This window comes from Grammomys surdaster, unplaced genomic scaffold (genome assembly GCF_004785775.1).
Source record: "Grammomys surdaster isolate TR1022 unplaced genomic scaffold, NIH_TR_1.0 258, whole genome shotgun sequence".
Classification (NCBI taxonomy): domain Eukaryota; kingdom Metazoa; phylum Chordata; class Mammalia; order Rodentia; family Muridae; genus Grammomys; species Grammomys surdaster.
The window spans coordinates 2,519,067-2,544,181 of NW_021604699.1; the positions used below are offsets into that span (position 1 = coordinate 2,519,067).

Genomic DNA, 25,115 nt, shown 5'->3' on the forward strand with positions numbered 1-25,115 from the left:
CTGGAGATTATTCATACACTTTATGCAAATTGACATTTTACATATAGAAATTGATTATCACTAGACTCTGGAATCCAAAAGTGGCTCTTGAACCAACCCCCACTGGTACACCAGGGAGAGATTATTGATCTACGTAGCACCAAAACTGGATAAATTATTTAAAAGTCAAGGTAAAGACTTCTTCATTTCACCATCTTAAGACACACCAGAAGGGTGCCTCATGGAAAAACCCATGGGCAGTAGCTCACAAAGTGCCCTGGCCTTAAGTCTCAGTTCTATCAGTAATTCTGCCACACAGGGCCACTACAAATATCTGTAATCCACAGTGCCTTCCTCTATGGGGGAAACAAGCCGTCCCTACAAAGCTATGAATGAAGATAAGAAACCGGGTAAAGAAGCCAATCCCCATTCCTGACTTACATGGTGAGTACTGACCACCGTGCTAGAACTTAAAACGAAGAAAACTTCAGCTTTGCAAACACTTGTGAAAACACACACGTCTTGATACAAATGAAAAATAAATTTTTATAAGGAATCATTTCTTAAAATAGAAATACATTATTTATTCAGTGAGAAACTATTTTTTTTATCATCTGGTCAGAACAAATTTTCACCTCCCAGGCCATTTGATTGAGGTGCATTATTGAAGCATATATTATTATTATTATTATTATTATTATTATTATTACTTTCCACATTTTAAATATTATGTTTCCTTCTTTCACATAGACTATTTTATCCAGTAGAAATCCCCCAGAAGAGCCACAGCACATTGATAATAAAGACAGAGTAGAGCACTGCCACTAGCCTGCAGCTTCCCAACGTGACAGTTCCCCTAAACCAAAGCTGGATTTAATCCGTCACAAACATTACCTAGTGTCTACACGTTGGCCGTGGTCATTGACACTTCCATGATATGCAGAGAGGAAAGAGAGCCTCTGCATGCTGAAAGCAATTATTTCTTGAAAAGACATTTGGCCACCTTTGACAGTATTGGTATCCGGGTACCTTCTCAGGCAGGGCCAATACAAGTCAAGCAGATCAAAGCATGGGTAATAGACACCAGTAGCCCCCACTCCCCTCCCCAGCTCCCAGGACACACAGGTAGCTTTCTGATGTCCATTCTTGGCTCAATTCAGAAGGGAAAAATGGGAATGGTACATTCGTGGCGGGGTTGGGGGTGAAAATGCAGCTGGTTTGAAGGCACACCTATCCATTCAAGCATTCAGGTGTAATCTTCCCAGTTTGTGGAGGTTTTTTCTACACCCTGAAAACTTCCCTCCACAATCTTTCTCCTCCAAGAGCTTTTGAGCATAGGAGTTGTGTCTACAGCCTGGTAAGTCACACACCCAAAGGTCTGGAGTTGCCAAGAGAAAATCATGCCTGGGAATGTTCTGATTTCAAAAATCTAGACAAGTCATCTCAGCAGACACCTCCTAAGTGCTGGAGGCAACGGCTAGATTCATGCTTCCAGATTTCAGTAGGTGCAAAAGACTTCAGAAGAGCCTACTCAGTGGTCTCTTTTCTACGCTGTGTTGCTGAAAGGCCCTGTAAAGTATGCAGACAATGCTAGACATGATTTAATGGTACAAAAAAAAGATTTATAAAAATACTCCCTGCAGTGAAAAAAAATACATGTAAACATCTCCTCCAAGTCACTGGAGAACCCTTGAGCCTGTCGTTATGTCTTTCCAATGTCCCGCAATTCTGTTGTTCATCGTTTCTCTGTGGGTATCAGTCTGCCTTCTTCTTTACAGAATTTGGACTCTGAGACTGCCTTTGAGGCTGGCGTGGTTTGATTGGCAGGAAAAGGATTATCAGCAGACATACGATGTGTAAGAAAAAGAACATGGACCTAGAAGTGAAAACACAAGAGTTGACTTTCAAAGAAGAATATGAACAGAAAACATATATGACGACATCATCTTCAGTGGGGTCAGAGGAGGTTCCCTGTGCTCACCAGTGGCAGAAGCAGAGAGAGTCCCAGTGACTCACTTGCCATGTACTCCTTGCTCTGGTGGGCAAGCAGGCCAGGGATGGATGAAACCACAAAGCTGGGTGAGGCAGAGACAGACAGACACAGCACCGTTCCACTGACATGATCAGACCAAGAGAATTAACTGTGTGAAACCAGACATTTCGGCTGATCAAAAGCCGGGGGAAGCACAGAGCACACTGAGGCTCACTCTGTCCTCTAAGCACAAGCACAGCCTGATCTCCCACGTATTTCTCCAGGTTGAGGAGTTCTTGATTGCTTCAGGCACTGGAAGGATCCTGATTTTTAAAAAGCTCTTACTTTATGATTCATTGGAGAGGCTTGCAAAGCGGTGCCATAGTGCATGCGTGGTCAGAGGATAACTTTTAGGAGTTAGTTCTAGTCCGGGCTCCAGGGATTGAATGCAAGCTGTCAGACTTGCACACCAAGTGCTTTTAGTGGCTGAACCATTTCATTGGTCCAGAATCTGGACTTTAAAAACTCCATTTAAAGCCTTAAAAATAACTTTCATCCAAACTAAATAAGAACCAAATTTTACTCATGAGAAGTGTTGGGTGCCACTGTCACAATATAAATGCTAGATAAACACTGGGCACAACCTGCTAATAAATACATGTAAATAGAAATTGCATTTGTTCGCATAACTGCTCCAGATCTACTGGGAAGGCTAAATTAATACTTTAATCCAACTCCCTCAACCCTGCCTACCTGCTCACCTGCTCGCCTGCTGTCTCTGTCTCTCTGTCTCTCTGTCTCTCCCTGTCTCTCTCTGTCTCTGTGTCTCTCTCTCTGTTTCTCTGTCTCTCTCTATGTCTCTCTCTGTCTCTCTCTGTCTCTCTCTGTCTCTGTCTGTCTCTGTCTCTGTGTGTGTGTGTGTGTGTGTGTGTGTCTCCTTACCTTCTCATGATGGTAAGGATTGAACCTGGGAATTTGTGTGTTAAGCAAACATCCCATCACTGAGCTGTTTCCCCGTATCCCCAATCACTGCAATGTTCTCTAAAATCTAAAGAAAAACAGGTCCAAGACAAAGGATCCATTCCTCAGTAATGACAAGGTCAAATGTCTCAGGTCTATCCTAAGCTTCTCTACCTTTAGCAAGAGGAATGGCTCCTTAAAAATGTGTATGTAGCAGTCACGAGCACCACCGTCTCTTCACTTTCTCTTTAGTCCCTTAAACTGCTTATGATGGCAGAAGCACACAGGGCCAAGATATAACTGAGTTGTGGATTGCGTGTTGTCATGCGTGGAGCCTGTCTTTATGTCTTAGCACTGAAAAAAAAGTATTAAACTGGGATTTCCTGAAGAACATGAGTTTCTGCCCTGTCCCCTGGGAGAACAGTAACAGGAAAGGCACAGTGGTCCTTTGGTACCCACAAGGGAACCAGTCCCAGGACCTCTGCTCATGCCAAATCCCTAGACACTCCACGTCCTTACAAAATGCTGTAATACTTGCATATAATCTACAGAATCCTTCCTAACCTGTGGGATACTTAGAAAACCAAATATACTGTAAATGGCTAGAGGAAAAAAAGCAAGACAAAAGCTCTGTACATGTTTCACCATAGAACCAGTTTCCTCTGGACTTGACAGGAGTAGCCCCATCTTCAAGCAGAATGGCTGAAGTAACCTACAGAAGATTCTCAACCACAGTCATGGCAGTGAAGAAACTGAACTATACAAGATAAAACAAAGCCATGGAAAGGATACGGGGGCTGTTTATCCTCCCTCCGGGAGAGGAAGAGGGTGTCTCACATGATACTCCCCTGAGATTCCAATCACCCCTCCCTCCATGCCAACCGTGCACAGTATATAAGATGTACAAAACTGAAGGGGGTTTTGCTTTTCAGTGGTAAAGTCAGCATGCACATCATTGATGGTTTTGTAAATAACCCATATAAATTCATTTTCTCCCCATCTGGACTTGAGGGTCTTTCTTTGATCTGTTAGCTTCTTTTCTAACTTGGGTGCAGATGTTTATGTCGTTCAAAGAAAGTCATGAGAGACATAAATACAGACACCACACCATCTTGAAAATATTCTCAGCTCATGGATCGGAGGGTGGACTGTGTATGATGAACTGCCATTTGAACAGCAAAGAAGTAGTGACTGTCTAACTTAAATGAGTAACGAACACTGCGAGTAACGAACACTGCGATTAAAGGGGGCCTCTTAAGGAAAATCCTGGGCATAGACTGGAGTCTCAGAGGTTAGAGTCAAGGCTATAGTAAACTCCTACTCTTAGGTGAACACACCTAAGATACTTTGTTTCTTTACTTTGAACATGTGGCCATTATGTTAAATTAAATCCCAGTACACAATCAAGAAAACCAAACTTCAGTGTTCTAGTAAGGTTTAGTGACCTTTCCTGACAGTCCATATCTCCTCTAAAACTTTATGGAATGTTCCATCTTCCTCTTATAGAAAGTCTCAAGTTGTCTACCATCTATTGAGCATATTCAATACTGACTTTGGGACTCTAGATATAAACAGCATCTGTTCTCAGAGAGCTGGCTATCTACAAAAGCTATTTACAAATTCTAAACCATCTTTTTAAAATGTGTGCATGCTTTGTTTGATGCTTACATGTGCATCTGTGTGTGGAAGCCAGAACTCAGCTGTTGTTCAAAAACACTGCTCGTTTCCTCTGAGACAGAGTCTTTCATTGGTTGGCCTGGTACTCTCCAGCCAGCAAGCCCCAGGGCCCCTGTTGTCTCTGCCTCTCTGGTGCTGGGATTACAGCTGCCCTGCCATATCCTGCTTCTTATGTTGGTGCTAGGGGTCAAACTCAGGTCCTGAGCTTTCAAGGCAAGTGCTTTATTGACTGAGCTACCCTGAGGCAAATTCTAACATCTTCACACATTAAATTTAAAAGAACATTGCTTAAAAATAAAGTGAGTGAATGAGTATTGGTTTTTCAAACGATTTCATAGGTTTCTTTCTCTTTCCCTTTTATAACATTTGGTTTTCTCACACGGACCATATCAGAAATGTAAATGTGAAAGATGGAGACTGTCTGAGAAATGAGTTTGTATACAGCTGGCCTTCATTGCTGGCTACTAAACTTATCCCCAAGTAAGCAACAGATCTGCAAGGCAGCTACGGTCACCTTCTGTAAATGGCTGTGGCGTTTGAATTTCCTTTTGCTAGATTTAATGGCTCTCTTAAGAGTGAGTCAGAGCTGGAGAAGGGTTGGCTGTGCAAGCATGAGGGCCTGAGCTTAGATCCCCAGCAAGTGACCTTATGTGCCTGTATTCTGAGTACTTGTGTAGGGTTTGGGCCGGGGGAAAGGATGCCAGGGGCAGAATCAGAATGATCACTCGGGCTTGCTGGCCACCAAGCCCAGCCAAAATATGGCTGGAAGAATAGACAGTCTCAAGCTCAAGACCCTCCTGCCTCTATTTTCCGAATGTTGTGATGATAGATGGATGTTCACTACCTTGTCCAGAGAATCCTCTGTGCTTGTGTGCTTGTGTTCTGTATCTATCCCTTCTGAATTCACTGCCAGGGCCCTTCACACACTAGGAAGGGTGTTTGTAAAGCATCATCACAGGTACTGATGCTCATCTGTTGGCATCTTTGGGACAGTCATTTCCTCTTAAAAGTTTCTAGGGCACTTTCAGAGTCAGGTCGCATTTAACAGTTCTTAGTATAATCCCTTAGTATGTTGGTTCCATTTACCAATTCTGAAGTCAAGAAAAGGTAAGTGAGGCAACAGCTGAGGACAACGGAGACTTACTTGTATAAACTGATGGTTGGCTCGACTGCCAACATGACAAAGGGTGCTGCCGTGTAAGAGACAGCCAACTGAGTGACAGCCCAGGTCACCACGTCATAGGCAACCTTTAGTGCTTTGGAAGAAAGAAAGTGGTGTCTGTAGTTGTTCCTCACCTGCAAATCAGGAAGGCAAAAGTAGGAAGCCAGAGTGAGAATTGAAATAACTTCCATTCAGTCACAAGACGTAAAACCAAAGGGAAGAAGACAGACTGAAGAACATGACCAACCCTTTGAGTTATACTTTCAACCAAAAAAAAGCTCTCTATCCCTTTTTTATTACATATATATGTAATATGCACATACATACATATATACTATATGATGTCCTTTTGTAACCATTCCTCCCCCTCAAAAAAAGTTTAAGAACATGTCACAGAGCCTTCCAAAACCTTTTCTATTGACGTGTATCTACGTTTATAATCTTAATGGCACTAGTGTATTTCTTTAGCCTATTTGAGATTTTTTGATGTAATCTGTTAATAGACTTTTTGCTATGTGCATGAGTATTAACCTTCAATGTAATTTATGGTAATTGGAGGAGACTTAGCTTGTCTGCCAGGCCCTTGTCTTGCGGTTACAGTTTTGTGGTGCATACTCTTACTGGTAAGTCTCTGCACTCTTCCCTGTTTCCGTGGCTCTAATAGTACAAGTGTCAACTGTCACCACAACTAAAAGCAACTGCCATTTATGGGGTGCTTACTGTGCACCATATCTGTGCTAATGCTTTACACAGATCATATCTGTTGAGTCTTCTAGCAAACCACCAGCACTGCCTGGTGAAGCAAATACCTTTGTTAGGCTGGGGATGTGTGGTGGTTAGAAGATGCTTGGCCCAGGGAGGGGTACAATTAGGAGGTGTGGCCTTGTTGGAGTAGGAGTAGCCTTGGTAGAGGAAGTGTGTCATGGTAGAGTAGGCTTTGCCAGTCTTCCTGTTTGCCCTCAGAACAAGATGTAGAAGTCTCATCTCCTCCAGTGTCATGTCTGCCTGCCTGGACACTGCCATCCTTCCTGCTCTGATTATAATGGACTGATCCTCTGAAACTGTAAGATAGCCCCAATTAAATGTTGTTCTTTATAAGAGTTGTCTTGGTCAAGGTGTCTCTTCATAACAATGAAATCCCAAGACGGGATGTGTCTAGTTGGTAAGAACTCATCTATGGCACACAAAACTCTGGGCTCACTCCTCAGTACCTCTTAAGACCAGGCACAATGGCATAAGCCTACAATCCCAGCACTCAAGTGGTCTAAAGGCGGGAGGCAGGAGGATCAGAAGCTCAGAGTTACTTTAGATACATTTTTTTGGATACATACATGTTTTGGATACATACTTTTTTGGATACATGTTTTGGGTACATTTTTTTTTTTGGATCTGGGATAGCCTGGGCTACATGAGGTTCTGTCTTATGATAACAATAAGCCAAAACAACCTCCCTGCCAACAACAGCAATGATCCTTTTCATCTGCTCTCACCTCCTCAAGAATAGTTTATGTTCCATCCATTCAGAAATGCTAGGCAACGGCTATGAAATTTTAATAGCTAAGGAGTTAACCTCCAGAAGCCAAAACTTTCATGACTGCTGAGTTCATTCTCTTGCTAGAAAAAAAAAATGGAAATTCTGTTCCACCCGTTCCCTCTCTTTCCACCCGTTCTCTAACTTCCTTCTGAAAAAACTGTTTCCAAGGCTGCAGTAGACAGATCTACATAAATCAAAACCTGGACCAGCAGAGGCCACCAGGGTGTAGATATTTTAAGGAGTGATACGCTGAATACATCAACAGAGCAAAGCGCTGACCTTTATTTCTGAGTTTGTTCTGACAATCTGTTCTTTGGTTTTGTTTCAGAATCTGAATTGGTACATATAAGAAGAACAAACAAAAGCTCTTTCCTGCTTCTCATGTTCAAATATGTATCTAATTTTTTGAATTTTTAAAATTAGCTTGAATAGCAACTTTTTACCTTGTTCCTAGGTAGAATCTGATACACTTCATCTAAATAGAAGAGGGGCCTTCAGGGGAGTGCTCTTGACTTATCCATTGTGATATCTGGATACCTATACACTGACTGGCATGTGACAGGGCTACTGGAATATTCATAGAAAAGTGCACTGAAGGATTAGTAAAGAGAAATAGCTTGGAAGATAATCCTATTGTGACCCAAATACCCGGAACCCACTTTAAAAAAAAAATCAAGGCAAAAAAAAAAAAAAAAGCCAGGCATAGTGACATCCACTTTTGTGCTGGCTCCAGGTAAGTGGAAACAGGTAGATCCGTGAGGTGCACTAGCAGCCAGCCCTAGCCTGCTTTTGAATTCCAGGCCAATGAGAGATTTGTCTCAAAGGGAAAAAAAATAGTGAGTGGCATCTGAGAAATGACATCCAAGGCTGTCTTCTGTTCTCCACATACACACATAAGTGCACCTACACACCCCACAACCCGCACAAAAAAGGAATAAATAGCAAAATTTATATATAATACAACTAATGTCATCAAAACCTCTTGGAATCTGAAATAAGTAAGACCATAATCATGATCAAAGAACAAAATTAAATCAAGTACAAAAGTCTGTGCTTAACGTAAATAATTTTATGCTTTGATTGGATCAGTGAGATGATGGTAGATCTGTCTACAGTAGACTCACTCTGTAGACCAGGTTGGCCTTGAACTCAGAAATCCGCCTGCCTCTGCCTCCCAAGTGCTGGGATTAAAGGCGTGCGCCACCACCGCCTGGCCAGAAGTACTTTTTCAATAAGACAACTTTTTATATATTATTTGATTTTTTTCCAAATACTATTCCAAAATATTACAAAAGTAGTATTCCAGGGAGGAAGCTATCAATCAGTATCAAAAAATCACTCCCAGCATCCCCACAGTTCCAACTTACCAGAGCAACAGCCACCACACACACACACACACACACACACACACACACACACACACACACACGGTCTCAAGAGAGAACAAACACCTGATGGAAGCTTACCGCTCTAGCTGCCAATGTGATGGGGACTCCAGTTAAGAACGTAAAGTAGTATCCAGGGTAGACGCCATGCCACAGAGCAGACAGGAGGAAGGTGAGCACAGTGGGGTACCAGGGAACCCGCTCATAGCACACACTGTGAAGAGAGGAAGGACCAGCAAGCCCCTGGTGAAAACTCTGCACATTTCCATGGACACCTGCATCCCTTTGGGGCAGACCACATGAAAGTCCCTAGATCCAGTCTGAAAGATGCGTGCCTGACTCTTAGCAGGAGCTTACAATAAAATTCAAGGAGCCTGTGCTTTGCTGGCATCTTTGAGCACTATCGGACATGCACTTCCTGGCTCCACTATAAGTCATAACCTCATTAGACTAAATGGTCTGGACCCTATCACCTGGGCTATTATCACAAAGGTCTGGGTGCCCTCTTTCAACTCAACACAAGTTCCTGCCTCACAGAAGCAGGTTCCACCAAAGGGTACATCCACCAAGGGTACTAATATGTGTATCAATGGCATTAAAACACCTGGACTCCAGATGAGCATCTTTGGAAATTATCTTCATTTAGTCAACATTAATTCATCTTTCCAACAAGCCCTTATGCCATCTGACTAATCAACATTTTCATCTTGGAACTCCAAGGAGAAATTAGTGTGCCAGTTAGAGGACCTGCTCAAAGCCTAACAGATTTTAACTGACCAAGATAGAGATTGAGCAAGTGTCCTTACCCCAAGTGCCTGAGACAAGCTTTTTCAAATTCGGACTTTTTTTTTGACGGAGTTCAGACTGTTTGCATATACATGAGTTAACTTGGAGAATGAGACCCAAATCTAAACCACGAAGCTCCTTTGTATTTCATGAACACCTTCCATACACAGCCGGAATGCAGCTTCGCCCAATACTCTAGCATGTATGTTCTGACTGCCAACTGTCATGTGTGGTCAGAGGGAGAACTTTCCACTTAGGACATCATGTTAGTATTCAAATGCTTCAGATACGGGGACATTTGTCGCTTCATGTTTTCAGATATAAGATGTCCAACTTGGGAACTGCTCCATGGAAAGCTAGAAAAGTTAGCTGATTGCCTTGAGATCTTTGGCTCTTATTGATCAAAATACCTGATAGGAAGTGATGGGGGCTTTCTCCTTAAAACTCAAGTCTATGCCGATGGCAGTCAAAGATGGCCACTATACACTGAAAAAAGTGACAGTGGCCTAATAGAAAGTGAAGCAGAAAATTCAAGCAATTATCATGGATTCATCACTGATGGTTCAAAGGTAATTGATTTTTAACTTTATTATTGTTGTTGTTGTTTTAAGACAGGGTTTCTCTATGTAGCTCTGGCTGTCCTGGAGCTCTTGCAGACCAGGATGGCCTTAAAATCAAAGATCTGCCTGTCTCTGCCTCCCAAGTCTGGGATCAAAGGCATGAGCTACCATAACTGATATACACTCAGATTCAGGGGTCCGTCTCCTTTTTATTTAGAGAAAAAGAAATATAACTGAGATTAAAAACACAGGATTAGAACTCTGTTTTCAGTAGGATTTCTTTTTAACATGAGGAATAGGCACGTGCATTTTAAAAAATTCTTTGTATCATTTTGCATGAGTGAAAAAACTTTTATCTCTAATATGATTCATTCCTAATCATCTTGGGCTGTTTACTCCTAATGGAGACTGTGTGACTCTCGGCATGTTGGAACCACTGAGCATAAAGAAATAAATGCCAGTGTTAAAATTGCTTGCAATATTAATTAAAAACAATCATGTTCTAATCAGAATTTATAAACTGCAGAAACAGGCAGTCTTCAGACAGCATCATATAAGCTCTATTTGAAGAATTGCTATATTGTGCCTCCTTTGCTTCAATAATTTGAAAAGTTTATTTGTTTAAAATAATTTTTTCTTATTTCTTAAGTAAAATTTTAAATAAAAATTGTCTTAAAATAGTTTGAAAGATATTTTGTGTTTGTGTGGAGGTTTATATACACGAGTGAACGTTAATGTGCCTTGGAGACCAGAAGAAAACAACAGACCCCCCAAGAAAGCTAGAGTTACAGGTAGTTGTGAGACACCCCCGTGTAGGTGATAGGAACTGAACTTGGATCCTCTGTGAGAACAGCACACACTTAATCCCCGAACCATCTCCTCTGCTCTTTCCTGAGTATCAGGGCTTACAGCAGAGAGGCCAAAAGCCTGGTTCTTGGATCAGACCTTTGGCCCTGTATCTGTCACTCAAAGCTCTGTGACTTTGAGCATGCCATGTAGCTACTAAAAGGGGTAATACAACTAATGGCGTTTCACGGGATTGCCACGAGAAGTGTGTGGAACGTAGTGATGAGCATTATGGGGTGCAATGGGCTCAGACAAGGTTTTTCTCAAGCCCCTATGCCTACTTCTTTTATTTACAAGAGGTGCACGTTAATGTCAAAGTGTCAGACTGCATGCAGGTCAGCAGCTGCATGACTGGTCGGCAGCTGTTGCTCACCAAGGAAGCCCCTAAGCACATCCCTGCCAGGAACAATCAAGTCGTTCTTGTGTCCCTTACCATTTCAGCCATGCAGATGTCTGAATATTCCAGTTTTCCAAGTACATTTTGAAACTCGTGGCAGTCTAAACACAAGAAAATAACACCTATCATTAGCTTTAAAAATACCCAAGCAACGGAAAGTCCTGCCCAGACCTCCCTTGCTTGGAGCTGATGTGGATTCCAAGCGAGATTACTCACAGTTCCGCCAATCAGCTGTTCTGCCACAGGCAGTAACATTTTCTGGCATTTATAAGATGTGCTTTGCAGTTAAACTTTGGCTTGGAAACTTGAGTCTGCTCAAAACTTATTTTTACCTCAGAACAAAACTGAAGGGGTGTTCTGTCCATCCCCTCCCACTCTGATTTCCTAAAAAACGAAGTCAAATGACTTAAAACTATTCTAAAATTGGATTTACCACACAGAAAGTTCAATCATCTGATTGTAGAGCTTTCAGGACAAGTTACACGAAACTGTTATCTTTGTACTATGTAACCATGCACAAACTAGGTCAGTCTTTTACAGTCCTTTCTATAAATAGCGGCACACTCCCAACTGCATCCAATTTTGCCTGGAATAGTAAGAGCCTTCATGCATGAAGTGATCACAATACAGAAAAGAAAATAAAGAAGTATCACCCGTCGGGAAACAGGGTAAGTTAGTCAACTGCCAAAAGAAGGCAGCCCAAATAAGCCATGAACTGTGGTTTCTCATTCAAAGGGTAACAAGAAGTGTGGCTTTTCCCTGTGGAAAACCTTCAGCCATAAGAAAACTTGTTTACGGAAGGAGGGAAGAGGGGAGGAAGGAGAGGGAGGGGAGGGAGGGGAGGGAGGGAAGGAAGAGGAGGGAGGGGGGGAAGGAAGGGAAACTGTATAGGGATGCAATAAGTGAGAGAAGAATGAAATTATATATACATACACATACGCACACACACATATATATGGAAGGAAGGAAGGAAGGAAGGAAGGAAGGAAGGAAGGAAGGAAGGAAGGGAGGGAGGGAGGGAGGAAGACAGGAAACCCTGTTCAGGCCACATACCTGCCTGATGTAATATGCTTGAAAAGAGAGCATAGAGCAATAGAACGAGAAGAGAGATGGAAGATGGCCTGACAGATATTTGATAGGCAATACAGATGACAGACAGATGACAGCAAACACAGTCTGGATAGACAGCAAATGACAATAGAGAGATGATGGACAATAGATTCATAGGTGGTGTGCTTCTCAGGTTTTTGTCAACTTGAAACAAGTTAGAGTTTTTGGGAAGAGGATCTTCAATTGAGAAAATGCCCCAGCAGATTATTTGTAGGTAAGTCTACAGATCACTTTCTCCACTAAGGATTGGTGTCAGAGAGCCCAGCCCACCATGGGCATGCTACCCCAGACAAGTGGTCCTGAGATGAATAAGAAAGCAGGGTGAAAAAGTCACGAGTGGCCAAGCCAGTAAGCAGCACTCTTCCATAGCGTTGGCCTCAGCTCCCGCCTCCAGGTTCCTGCTGAGTTTGAGTTCCTGCCCTGACTTCCCTCAGTGATGGGCTGTGATGTAGAAGTGCATGCTGGAATAAACCATGTCCTCCCCAGGCTTCCTTTGGTCATGGAGTTTTATCACAGCGATAGAAACTCTAAGGTAGGTAAACAGATATGGATGGATGATAATTAGAGAAATGACAGATAACAAACTAAAAGACAAGAGGAAAACAGATACACACATGACAGACAGAACATAAACGGGAGAGAGGCAATGGATGATGTAAGATTGTCAGGAGATCTATTATTTATTGGGTCTTTCTAAATCCAGTTTGTTTCTGTTTACACAGCTTTAAACATGGCTTTGAAACACTGTAACAAACCAGACTTCCTTGTTGTTCCTTTGTTCTTGCTTCATACCAAATACAATGGAAATTAACACTCTCACTTTCTCTTAAAATAACTATCTAACTTAATATCGGCCTTTGACCCCCAAGCACATACCCATAGTGAAAGGGTTCTGTCTTTTGGTACACAGTGAGGGCATATATATTCATGGGCAGCCAAAAGCCAATGGGGTCAGCTCTGAAGAACAGTCTTCCGAGGGAATGAAGTCCCTAAATTCCAAGGCCTTGCCTAACATCTGCATATTAAAGGTAGGCGTGCAGTCTTCTCAAGGTTTTCTGATAATGGAACAGGTGGTTATGCTGTCTGGAAACTTTCTGGAGGAGGAGTGGTTTACTATAATGGGGCAAAGTGTCATTGCTCACTCAGAACCAATTCTAAATTTGAGCCATTTTTTTAAACTATACTTGCCAGGGTCTTCTGACCCAAGGAGCCCTCAGATTCTCTAGAACCCAATATTAGTATTTCCCCCATACTGGGGACTGTTGATGCAATCTGGTCAGCCTGAGACATCAAATAGCACCATGAGAGTTTAAATTGAAAGTATGATGCAATTTGGTTAGTTAACAGGTACATCGTGCTTCTGTTTCATTCTTCCCATTTCCCTTCTGAAGTAACAGTGGAAGAAGAGGATGGGAGGAAGACGAGATGGAGGAGGAGGAGGGAAGAGGATAAAGAGGATGGAGAAAGGGGGGAGGAGGGAGTGAGAAAGGGGTGAGGAGGAAGGGAAGGAGAGGGAGAAAGGCGAGATGGGGAAAAGAGGAGGAAGAAAAAGAGGCAAAAAGGGAAGGTGGATACAAGGGGAGAGAAGGAAGGCAGGAGAGAAAATAAAAGAAGAGGAGGGCAGGAAGGGTAGGGGGAAGAGGAGAAAGAAAAGGAGGAGGAAGAGGAGGAGGAAGAAGAGAAGGAAGAGGAGGAAGAAGAAGAGGAGGAGGAAGAGGAAGCGGAGGGGAATCTAACACATTCCTCCCAACTTTTCGATAGGTGAAAGGCAGCCACCTTCCCTCTGGAGGCCTTCCAAATGCGAACGATCTCAGGCAGAAGAAGGTGGAGGTTTTTCTCAGACTTATTTTGATCAGCTTTCCATTAAATGTGGGTGGAAGATGGTCGGTCCCCCAGGCTTCCTGCTCTCATGTCTGTCTCAGTGTAAATGGAAATCATAAACTACTAGCCACCCTGAGCAGCTGCCTGGGTATTCCTGCATGGTGCAAAGCTGAGCCTTCCTCCCTGCTGCAGGATGAAAGGCTCTCTGACCTGGTAGTCCTGTCTGTGCTAGTGCAAATAAGGCAAAGCAAACTGGGATGATGTGGTCCAGAGGGAAACCATGGCTATCTCTAAAGACACAAAGAGAACTATCATCCTAGAATAAAGACTGAAGAACAGACTTTCATGTGGCCTAATAGGTGAGCACTGAGACAGTTCTTCTCCAAAAACCAAACGAATTGAAATTGCTTCAAAAAAACCAAAACAGCAATAACAACGAAACAAAAAAAAACAAAAAAAACAACAATAACAACAACAAAACAGATAGCTGGGTATGCTTAATTCTAAAGGCATAAGCCTCTGGTCTACATTTTGAACTGGGACCCAAGTCAAATGCAAACAAAAGAAAATGACATTTTCACTCTCTTAGTTGGTAGACTAAGAATTAAACAACAGAAAGACTTTCCTAGCTGTTTTTCAAATTTGTGATGTCATTTTTCCTTGAATCGTGGCAAGTGTCAAGAAAGTGGGTATCCTGAAAACAAGATGATGATACTCTGCAGAAGCAAGATGGGGAGAAGGAAGAGATGGAAGATACAAATGGTGAGGCCGGGCATCCCCAAAACAGCTTCCCCGGACACCCTGATGAAGGACATTGGGAATCCCACACTCACAGCAACTGCTTGCTTTATTCACTGTGGCCATTTGTTCCATAAACACAATATTCTCACCTCAATCTTCCAGATGTTCAGGTTAGATAGTAGATCCCAACGAGAATTCCCATCCTCATCCATGCCACTGAAGCCGAAGCCAGCTGCATTGTGCACCGCATCCGCTATGGTTTTTAAGGCAAAACATCAGGATCCAGGGAGAGGTCTTTAAAGGAGTGCAAATTTGTCTAATTCCAACACTGGAAGCCTATTCTGTAGTTTCTTGGAAAATGAGCCTAAAAGCACACAAAGGATCTGGCCTCGTTATGAACTGGACTGTTTGGTGACCTTGGTTTTCATCCATTTGTCCTGCAGCCTTTAAGTGAGTGCTTGTTTTATGGCACAAGACTGGAGGAGCATCAGATGGACAGAGGAGCGTCAAGGAGGAGTGAGGAAATGAGATGAAGATGTTGGCAGTGAGACTCAAGGGCTGCAGGATGCTAGAGGAAGAGAAGAGGCACAACACACTACTGTTTAGACACAGACGTTAGTAGGGGAGGTGATAGAGGGCTAAGAGTTATCACTAAAGATTGAAGACTTGTGATTAAGGCAGTTTAAGAAAGAAAGGGCTTATTTTTGCTCACAGTAGGGAAGGCATGACAGTAGGGGTATGAGGCAGCTATTCACACAGCACCCTCACTGAGGAGGTAGAGAGAGAGGAATGCCAGGGTGGGTCCTCTCACCTCAGATAAACCTCCCTGGAAATAACTTCAGGCATGCTCGGAGGTATGTGCCCAAGGTTATCTGAAACCCCACCAGGTTGACTGTCAACAGTAACCATCTAAGGTGTTATATGGTAGGTGTGCTATGTCAGGAGAGACCCAGTACTGGACACAAATCAGGACGTTATCCTGGACATGTTACATACAAGGGGCTGATAAGCTAACACAAAGATACAATTAAGGAAAGTTTTAAACCCACAAGGTAGAGAAGCCAAGTTGGGAAGTGGGAACCGGCCACAGTGGACACCACACCAATACACAGGGATCAACACCCTCCACAGTGTGTGGTGGCACACTGGGATGACAGAGCTTAGGAGGCAGAGACAGAAGGATTAAGTACAAGATTATTCTGGGCTATACAGTAAGTATTAAGGCTTGAACTACACAGAAAAATTTTGTCTCAGAAAGAAAGAAAAGATAAAAACAAAGAAAAGAAAATAGCAAGCTATCTTCTCCACAGAGTCATTCTGAAAGCCCCACTTCCATCTTTATTTACTTAACTAAACTATAAGAAAATGGTCCCCAAAGGAACAATTTGCCTCAAAATGCCTTAATGAGGTGTTTTGTAACCAACTAGAGTCCTGGCAAGCTCCTACGGTTATGATGAAGACCAATAGACTAATTCCCTCCTTCATCATCGTCCAAACTCTGCTAGATTATGCTCTTCAAGAAAGTGCTCATTAGTGACTCACACTGATTAAATCACAGTGCTTCAGAGTTCTCCATCTGAAGGAGATCTGAGAGGATCGTGCCATAAAAGTTCAAGTCCAAATGCAGACCGCCTTCCAAACCTACTGGAAAGGAGCCCAGCTTCAGAACAGCCACTCAAAAGGAGGCAGTCTTCTCCAGGGTGGCTATGAGCTTAGTGGTCCAGCACTTGTCTAGCACTTACTTACCACGGATGCCATCCCCAACACTGGAGAGAGAGAGAGGGGGGAGAAGGAGAGAATGAGAGAGAGTGAGATAGAGAGAGAGAGAACACAGTTCTATGTTTATCTTCTCTATTTTTAGCATAGTTGATGATTTAATGATGCTTATCTTAGTTTTGGCTTCCAATGAAAACTATCTGGTTTCTCAGGGAAGGATTTAAAAGAACAGAGCCCCATGTCATCCTCTCTTCTCTAGAGGGAAACTCAGTAGAGAAAAAGGAGAAAACAAAGAAAGCAGATGCCAAAAAAGGAGCCTCATAGTTCATATGTAAGACCAAATCTAGAAATGGCCAATGTCAACTAGGGGCAGCACATGCCAAGGCCAGCACAGAAGTTCATAGCTTCCCATGTCCTTTGACTTTGTGCCCACCACACAGAGCTGAAAGAACCAAGCAATGACCATGCACAGAATGCATGAATCTGTGACAGTCAGATTTTCACAGGACACCTGAAGAAAGTCACTTAAGGTAGGGGCCGGCTTACTTCAGCTTAGCCCCAGATGGTGCAATCCACCACTTCCACCACTATAGGGAAGGGTGTGTGTGTGTGTGTGTGTGTGTGTGTGTGTGTGTGTGTGTGTGTGTTGGGGGTGGCTCAGAGCATGTCACATCATGGCACTCAGGAAGCAGAGAGAGCAAGAATGCCTGTGTCTCAATCTTTTCTCCTTCTCCCTCCTTCTCTCCCATCCTGGAGCCCTCAGCCAATGTATGGTGCTGCTGGCCTGCAGGACTGTAATCTCCTCTGGGCTAACTGTCTCTGGAGATTCCCTTATGTTCACATCTAGAAGTGTGCTTTACCAATAGCCTATGTGCTTCTCAATACCAGCAGGTTGGCCATCAAGATAAAATATCACATACCCTTCTGGGTCTCGGTACCCAACATCTTACAGGTATTTCTTATTTACTCTCACAGCTCTGTTAGGAGGGACAGTAAGGGTAGGCTCAGCAGCATAGGAATACAAAAGCTAGAGGAAACGACTAACTTCTAGAAGTCTATCCCGAGAGTAAAATGGGTACAACAATGGTACCCAGGTTAAAGAGCTGTTGAAGTGTGTATAAAGGTACACAGTACAGGGCCCATCCAAGGACTCACTCAAGAGATGGTGGTGGCCATTTTTATTACAATGGCCTCTGCTAATGAGGATGCAAAGGAGACTAAGACTAGCGATGCTTGTTCAATGTGCAGACCACTCCAGTGTAGGCAGCACTGAACCTAAATCCACTGAGTCCACATCCCAAAGTGTTAAGAGCTTCTTCTCAAGATGACTGGTTCCCAGAATCGCCCTATTTGGAGAGCTGGGATTCCCTGTTCTGAACAGTGCTTTCCGCAGAAGTTTATCTGAGATTCCATCGGGCCCAGAGCAGACAGAGTGAGGTTCTGACTCATCACCCCAAACCAGCTTTCCTTTCTCCATGCATGGCGTAACTTACTATGGCAGACAAGCTTGTTTGGATATCCTTTTCTTGGAGTTTGTGGTCCTTAGAACATAGCCTTCACTACAGTTGAGCCTCCCTAATTAGTACCAATTAGTTGGAGAGAATCCGAATTGGATGCTAAGTCCAAAGAAAATAGTTTTTACTAATTTAACTTAAACTGTAAGGAGAGCAAGCTGAACACAGTGCAGTGCAGCTGAGATCCAGGAGAGGCCAGCTTTCAGGATTCAATTCATAATCATTTATAATTAGTACATCAATTATACGTAAATGGCCCTTTAAAGAGTTGGATAAGACAATTATTCCCTTAAGCAATTTAAATATTCCCTGATGGACTATCTATTGCTTCTTTATTCATAAATAATACAAAGGTTAATTTCAGACTAGCCCATGTAATCCAAGCTGGAAAAAAACTTCAAATCGGAGCTATGCAAACTAATGAAGTGTTTCTATTGTGCAACCAGAAAAACAGAGAGATGGGGCAGAGGGGATGGGAGACAAACATCTCAGTGCATGGAGAAAGCTGTCCTGAAAAATCGCACCTACATTCCAGTCTGGGAAGTTCTCCTAAGGACAGAATGACATCCTGTTCCCTGTCACCTTCCCACCCAGACCCTGTCAGCACAACCCACCTTGTGTCAGACTCTCCCCATGAGGCCACGGAATGGCCTTTTTTCCTCCTTAAATCTGGAGCTGATTTAGTTCAAAGCCAGCCCTTAAGCTCTGAGATACAAAATGTGGGAGCAGAAAAGGTAGGGGGAAAGAGAGAAAGCAAATAAGTGAAAATAGAGAAAGCAGTTAACAGAAAAAGACTTTCCCGCTCTCTCCCATCCTCTCTCCATAAACACTCATGTACACATGCACACATGTATACACGCACACATGCACACACTCACAGAAGCATGCACGAATGCACAGCACTAATGAACACCTGCACACGTCCTTACTCGGATTAGAGCAAAGTGAAAGCATTAACTATTTTGCATGGGAAAATATATATGTATGTAAGGATCCAAACAGACTCACAGCTACTTGAGATAGAACTGTTTAGCTACTACAGAAATAAAGAAGGCAGAATTTTTAGCTAGCAAAGCAACAGCAGAATCAGAAAGGAAGGGAACAGACTTTTGAAACACACTTTTTTCCTCCATACTATGGCCACTGGGGCAGCTCTTGAAGCCTCTTGCCCAGTTGATGGAGAGGTCTGAATTCCCACAAAATTTCACAGTCTTGAGATGCAGAAAATATTTCCTAGGACAAAGCCTGGGACTCAACAAACACCACTAAATTAAACTGAACAGAAATAGGAACAAAACCCAGCACACCATAAATTCTAAAACAGCTCTAATGCTGGTGTGGTAGCTTACTCTCTAAGTCCCACAGAGGCAGGCAAATCTCTGAGTTTGAGCCAGCCTAGTCTACAGAATGAGTTCCAGGCTATGTAGTACTACATAGTTAAGATCCTCTCTCAAACAAAACAAAACACTCTAAGTCTGTTGTCTCTGGCCAATCATTAGGGAAATAATGCATTTGGGCTGAACTTATCCATATATTTTTGCAGTAAAAATAACATGGCCAGGGAGAAATTGCTTAATGCACACAATGTTTGTGCTTGGGGCAATAAAAAGTATCTGGCTCTCAACAGTAACATAGTGTCATGAAAAACCTGCCAGTGCTGTTCTGCATGCCTACATGCCCAAAATAATCTATTTCATATTATCAATATGAATAAAAAAATAATGTGAATAAATAAAGTAATTTTTGATATTTGAATAAAGAAATCTTGAGTAAAGAAAGTATTTGAGTAAAGAAAGAATTTTGCATATGCCAAGTTTAATTTGGAACTTAAAACCCAAAGCACAAACTATGAAGAGGATGAGTGTGATGAGCTATTTCTTAACCCACGGCATGGATTCGAAATCCTTTACAAACCTCGGTAAGTGCAAGAAAAGCTTTACACAACTCCATCTGAAACTTTTTCAAAAGAACGATATAAAACCTTGAGATTGGCCAACACTCCCCAAAAGGAAAAAAAGAAACACGATAAAAAAAATTAAGCTGAACTTTGCACCATAAATTGGAAAACTGGAATTCAGCATCTTTCCAAAGCTGCAGGCTCAACCAGCATTCCTGTCACCATGAGCAACCTAAACTGGGTATGTGCGAGTAAAATTCATCATGCATACATACCACCAGAAAAATGAAAAGTAAGCACTGGAATTTTCTCTCAACTTTGCACAGCATGCAATGGTCAAGTTCAGTGGTTGTAAGCTGTTATAAACATTGTGCTTAAACAACAGCCCAGATATTGTCTTCTCAGTGATAACTGAGTTTATGGTGGGTGGAAGAGAGGATTGAAAATACTGAAGACTAAAATTGGCACTGGCGTCCCTGCCAGCACTGATGGATCGGACTTTATAATGAGTCAACTATACAAATTATATTCTGGTTAAACCATCTATTGAGGACCTCGACATTCCTCATTCATTTGGGGCCATTCCATCAAACTTACCTAACGTCCATGCAAAGTAATACTTGGGCTTTGCGGCTTGCATGACGACATATAAGTACCAGAGACGACTCAAAAAGTTGGCTTTATGTACAAACCAGTCATCAATAAGGAAGGTGACGGGAAAGGACTTAGAGAGTGTCAAAAACAACAGGAGAGACATCAAGGTCATGCACAACTTCTGTATCACAGCTCCCTAGAAATGGGGGCGGGGGGGGGAGAAACCCATGTAATGACTCACGTATGAAGAACCTAAAGAACATTGTTATCAATTACTTCCCTAGAAGGAAGGTCAATGATTGTGGATTTCCTTCCTCAAGACACAAATCTGACAGGATTAGGCTAGGTAGGGTATTTATATGTAGAACATCCACGTAACCCTTGAGAACTGGAAGTTTTCACTGTAAACATGGGCCATATCTGAATGTGTTTTCAGTACTCCTACCAACATAAGTTAGGTAGGGCTGTTGTCCAAAACATAAGGGAAATGGCTACCATTACAGAGTACCATAGCCAGAGAACCACACTTGAGTCACCAGGCAGGAGGGAGAGGCTTCTGGTATAACGGATCCTGTGAGAGTAATTGAACGTCTGAGACAGAACACCTGGGCAGATAGTGGATGATGCTAGCATCCCGAAGATGACTCAAATGTTAAATCTAGTGTCCTTGTTAGCTTCAGCTGTCACTTTGACACAAACCTACAGTCACCAGGGAAGAAGGAAGCTCAACTGATGAAATGCTTCCACCAGATTGCCCTGTGGCATGTCTATGGGGCATTTTCCTAATTGCTAATTGATGTAGGAGGGCCCAGAGCCACTAGGCAGTTGGGCTGGCTCTGTAGAAGAAAGGTAGCTAAGCATGAGCCTCCAAGCAAGCTACTAAGCAGTTCTTTGTTTTTGCCTACAGCGTCTGCTCTGGCTTCTCACAGGCCGTAACCTGTGAGCTAAATAAGCACCTTTCTCCTCCAGATGTTTTTGATCATGGTTTTATGACAGCAACAGAGACATACACTAGAACATCCAGAGTTGAGATTGCTGAGTTTTAATCAGGATTCATTTTACCCAGTTCCTCTGACTTCCCAGGTAATGTCATCCTACATGTCTGTAGTTTCCAACTTCCTAGGAATGGGTGCCCTTGGTAATATGGCTCAGCAATGGCATCTTACCTTAAAGGGACTGGGGCTTAAGTGAACGGACATGACAGAGAACTGATAACAGAGACTAGCTCTAAACTTAGTTATCTTACACAGAGAACAGCCTAAGTAATTGCCTATATTTGATTTTAAGCAAAGTGGGGGGTGGGTGACTGGTCATGCTGTCTACTAAGCTGTTTGACATTTGGTTGTTACTGTTTACTTTTTTTTTTTTTTTTTTTTTAGATTTATTGTGTATACAGTGTTCTGCCTGCACATATGACTGATTGCCAGAAGAGGGCACCAGATCTCATTATAGATGGTTATGCTCCGTCATGTGGTTGCTGGGAATGTAACTCAGAACCTTTGGAACAGCCAGTGCTCTTAACCTCTGAGCCATCTCTCCAGCCCCCCCCCCCACCGCCCCTTGTTTTCATCTTTCTGTTCTGGAGATCAAACCTAGTAACTCATGCATGCTAAAGCCAGTGCTCTATCACCAAGCAACACTGCCAGCCTCAACTTTTTAATTAAAATGACTATTAGTAAAGGTCAGCCCTGAAAATGAAACCCATTCTCCGAAACCCCCCAGAAACATGCTGAGTACTAAAAACTTACAGTGGGAGAAGGTTCGGGCAAACTGTGTAAACCTCTTTGCTTCCAGTTCACTTCCAGCAACTTCATGTGTATATGTCTCCCTTCAATGAAGGCTACGTAGTCCTTGAAATTGTTGCAAGGGCCAGCTATGACACTCATAAAGTTGAGATGGTAGCTTAAGTATTCTAAAAGCGAGGGCTTCACTCTGTGAACAGAAGCAAGATGTAAAACTGGACTATTCGTCCACGTTCAGTTCTCCTTCAGAACATGATCATGCAGCTGACCGTTATTATTCATGGCAAAACCTTTCACTTCTGTCTTCTATGAGATCCAGCTAAGAGAGACATCTTTAAGACAGGAACCATGGATGAGAGAGGTAATTGAGATGGCCACAGTTTCACGTCACTCTTGGCTTGGGAGGACCATGAACTCTGAGGGAGGCATCTCAGGCAAAGGTTATTCTGAGGCTCTGTTCTCATCGCCTTTGTCTGCTTGCATCACAAAACAGAGGTACAAACAAAGGCAGGGTGAGAATCCGACCTAATGTCATTTGGTGAGATGCTTCAGACAGGGGAATTTCTCTCCCGATTGCCAACATAAATATAAAGGAAATGGTGGGAGGACCCGAGCAGTTTCCACTTGGAAGCCACACAAAACCAACTGTGCAATCTGTTGTCTGCTTTGGTGTCTAGGTCCTGAAAATGAGAGCAGGGAAAACCTGGAGTGCACGGCTCTGCCGGATGCTTCAAGAACACGTAGTTCCCTTGATACCCTAGTAGGATATCATTGTAGGGAGGGGGCGCTTGAAACACTGGCACAATTCATTTGTCAGACTGTTCCTTAAGCTGTTAATAGCCATACAGCACTGAGCCGGAGACTGGACGTATTAGAACCCTCCAGTTCTTCCTGCACAACTGTTTCCAAGTCTCAGTTCTGTTGTGAAGGGGACTCCACAGGGATGCCAGCAAGCTCTCGGTACCCTCTAGTAGAAACATATCCTGCCGCTGTGGCGGCTCTTGGTGAGCCCCTCCAATGCTGTTTTCATCCCCATCAATGCTTTTCTCCTGATTCTTTAGGGTGCCCCCACCCTTCTCTCCAACACCATTCCTGTTACCCTGCCAACCCACACTAGTCAAAGACCAACTTCAGAATTCTACTAACTCCCCAACCTGGATTCTCTTCTGACCTACTTCCTATCTTTCCCTGTGCTAGAGACCTGATCACACTAGATGAGTTGGTAACGTATTTCTCAAAGGCCCCAGACACAAATCCATTAAAAATAATTCTGGAGTAGACACACACACCTTGGGAAGGAAGAATCTCACAGGGCTGACAAAATTAGATTTAAGATCCATCTGCCTTTGACCTCTGCCCTACAGGAGACCCAAACATACACAGAAATTATCTACATCCAAAGTTAGCCATTGCTTAGCAATGTGCAAAGGCAAGGATTAGCAGACAGAGAAGTGTCCATCAATAGCAGAGTCAACAGTAATATCATATCCACTTAATGGAATTGATATGTGAGTATTTATTAAAATTAGGAAACTCTAGACCAATGGTTCTCAACCTGTGGGTCACGAATTTGGGGGGCTGCATATCAGATATCCTGCATACCAGATATTTACATTATAATTTGTAACAGCAAAATTATAATTATGAAGTAGGAATGGTCAGGAGTCACCACACCATGAGGAGCTGTCTTCAAGGGTTGCAGTGTTAGGAGAATTGAGAAGCACTGCTCTGGACACATGCAAGGGGCTTGAGAATGCACTGCTAATTGCTGTACTGCTAATTGCTAACTTACTTCACAGCAAGTCGGTGTTGCTCGGCAGAAAGGTCTTCAGCTTTTCGACCTAATCCTACGAAAACGAAATTAGGAAATTAGGAGTTAAGTATTTAAAGTGAAATAAGAAACTGATCCTAAAAGAGGCTTCCCAAATTCATTTGGAAAAAGCCAATTATTTCTACTTTCCAAATTTTGCTATAAAGAGTCCCTGGTTTTCATTTTCAAAAGCCCTGCGGGAGGAAGGCAGTGAGCTGAGCACACACAGGGCCCCGGATTCCATCCTTATGACAGGGGTAAAGTTATCCTGGATCAGTTATCCATGAGTCCGTGTGAAGAGGGAATATCACCATAGGATTGAATGAACAAGGGAACACTCAAGGTTACTTGTATTCAATTTGCCTAGTAGGATATTAGCTCCAAAGCATCCTGCCCTTTCCTTTCCACATGGCAGGATTCCATTGCTCTAGCAGCTGTAAGAGTGCCTTTCGTGAGCTGAACCAATTCAGATGTCTCCCTCATGATGCCCAGTGGGAAACACAGTGTGATGATGATCAACAGTGACTGTCAATGGACAGGACCTAGAATCACCTAGGAGACCAGCCTCTTGGGCATGCCTGGGAGGGATTATCCAGCAGTGGTTAAGTGAGATGGGAAACTTACCTTCACATAGGCAGCAGCACTCCAAGGGCTGGGTTCTGGGGCTTAATAAAAGTGAGCTAGGCATCCCTCTCTGCCTCCTGACTTCAAATGCAATGCGACAATGTACACATGCACCTGCTGCCATGCTTTCCCAGATGTGATGGACTGTACCCCAAAATGTGAGCCAAAATGCCTTAACTTGCTTTGGTCAGAGTATTTTGTCATAGTGGGATAAGATACAATGGGAGAAGCAGCAGGGACCTCCAAACGGCAGAAGGAATACAGCCCTAACTGCAGTAAAGAGCAAAG

The 25,115-nt window shown here is 43.0% G+C and overlaps 1 protein-coding gene across 1 annotated transcript in view; it reads right to left on the reverse strand.

Annotated features, from left to right (window-relative positions):
• Positions 1-501: 501 nt before the first annotated feature.
• Mboat1 (membrane bound O-acyltransferase domain containing 1) overlaps positions 502-25,115 on the reverse strand; it is a 103,266-nt gene continuing 78,652 nt past the window's right edge. Inside the window, exons 6-13 of the mRNA XM_028775687.1 lie at positions 24,186-24,240; positions 22,400-22,583; positions 20,655-20,847; positions 15,080-15,183; positions 11,295-11,359; positions 8,751-8,883; positions 5,733-5,884; positions 502-1,855 (exon numbers count right to left, since the gene is read on the reverse strand). Coding sequence (XP_028631520.1) covers positions 1,735-1,855; positions 5,733-5,884; positions 8,751-8,883; positions 11,295-11,359; positions 15,080-15,183; positions 20,655-20,847; positions 22,400-22,583; positions 24,186-24,240 — 1,007 coding nt within the window. The 3' untranslated portion in view covers positions 502-1,734. The remainder of the gene's footprint in view (positions 1,856-5,732; positions 5,885-8,750; positions 8,884-11,294; positions 11,360-15,079; positions 15,184-20,654; positions 20,848-22,399; positions 22,584-24,185; positions 24,241-25,115) is intronic.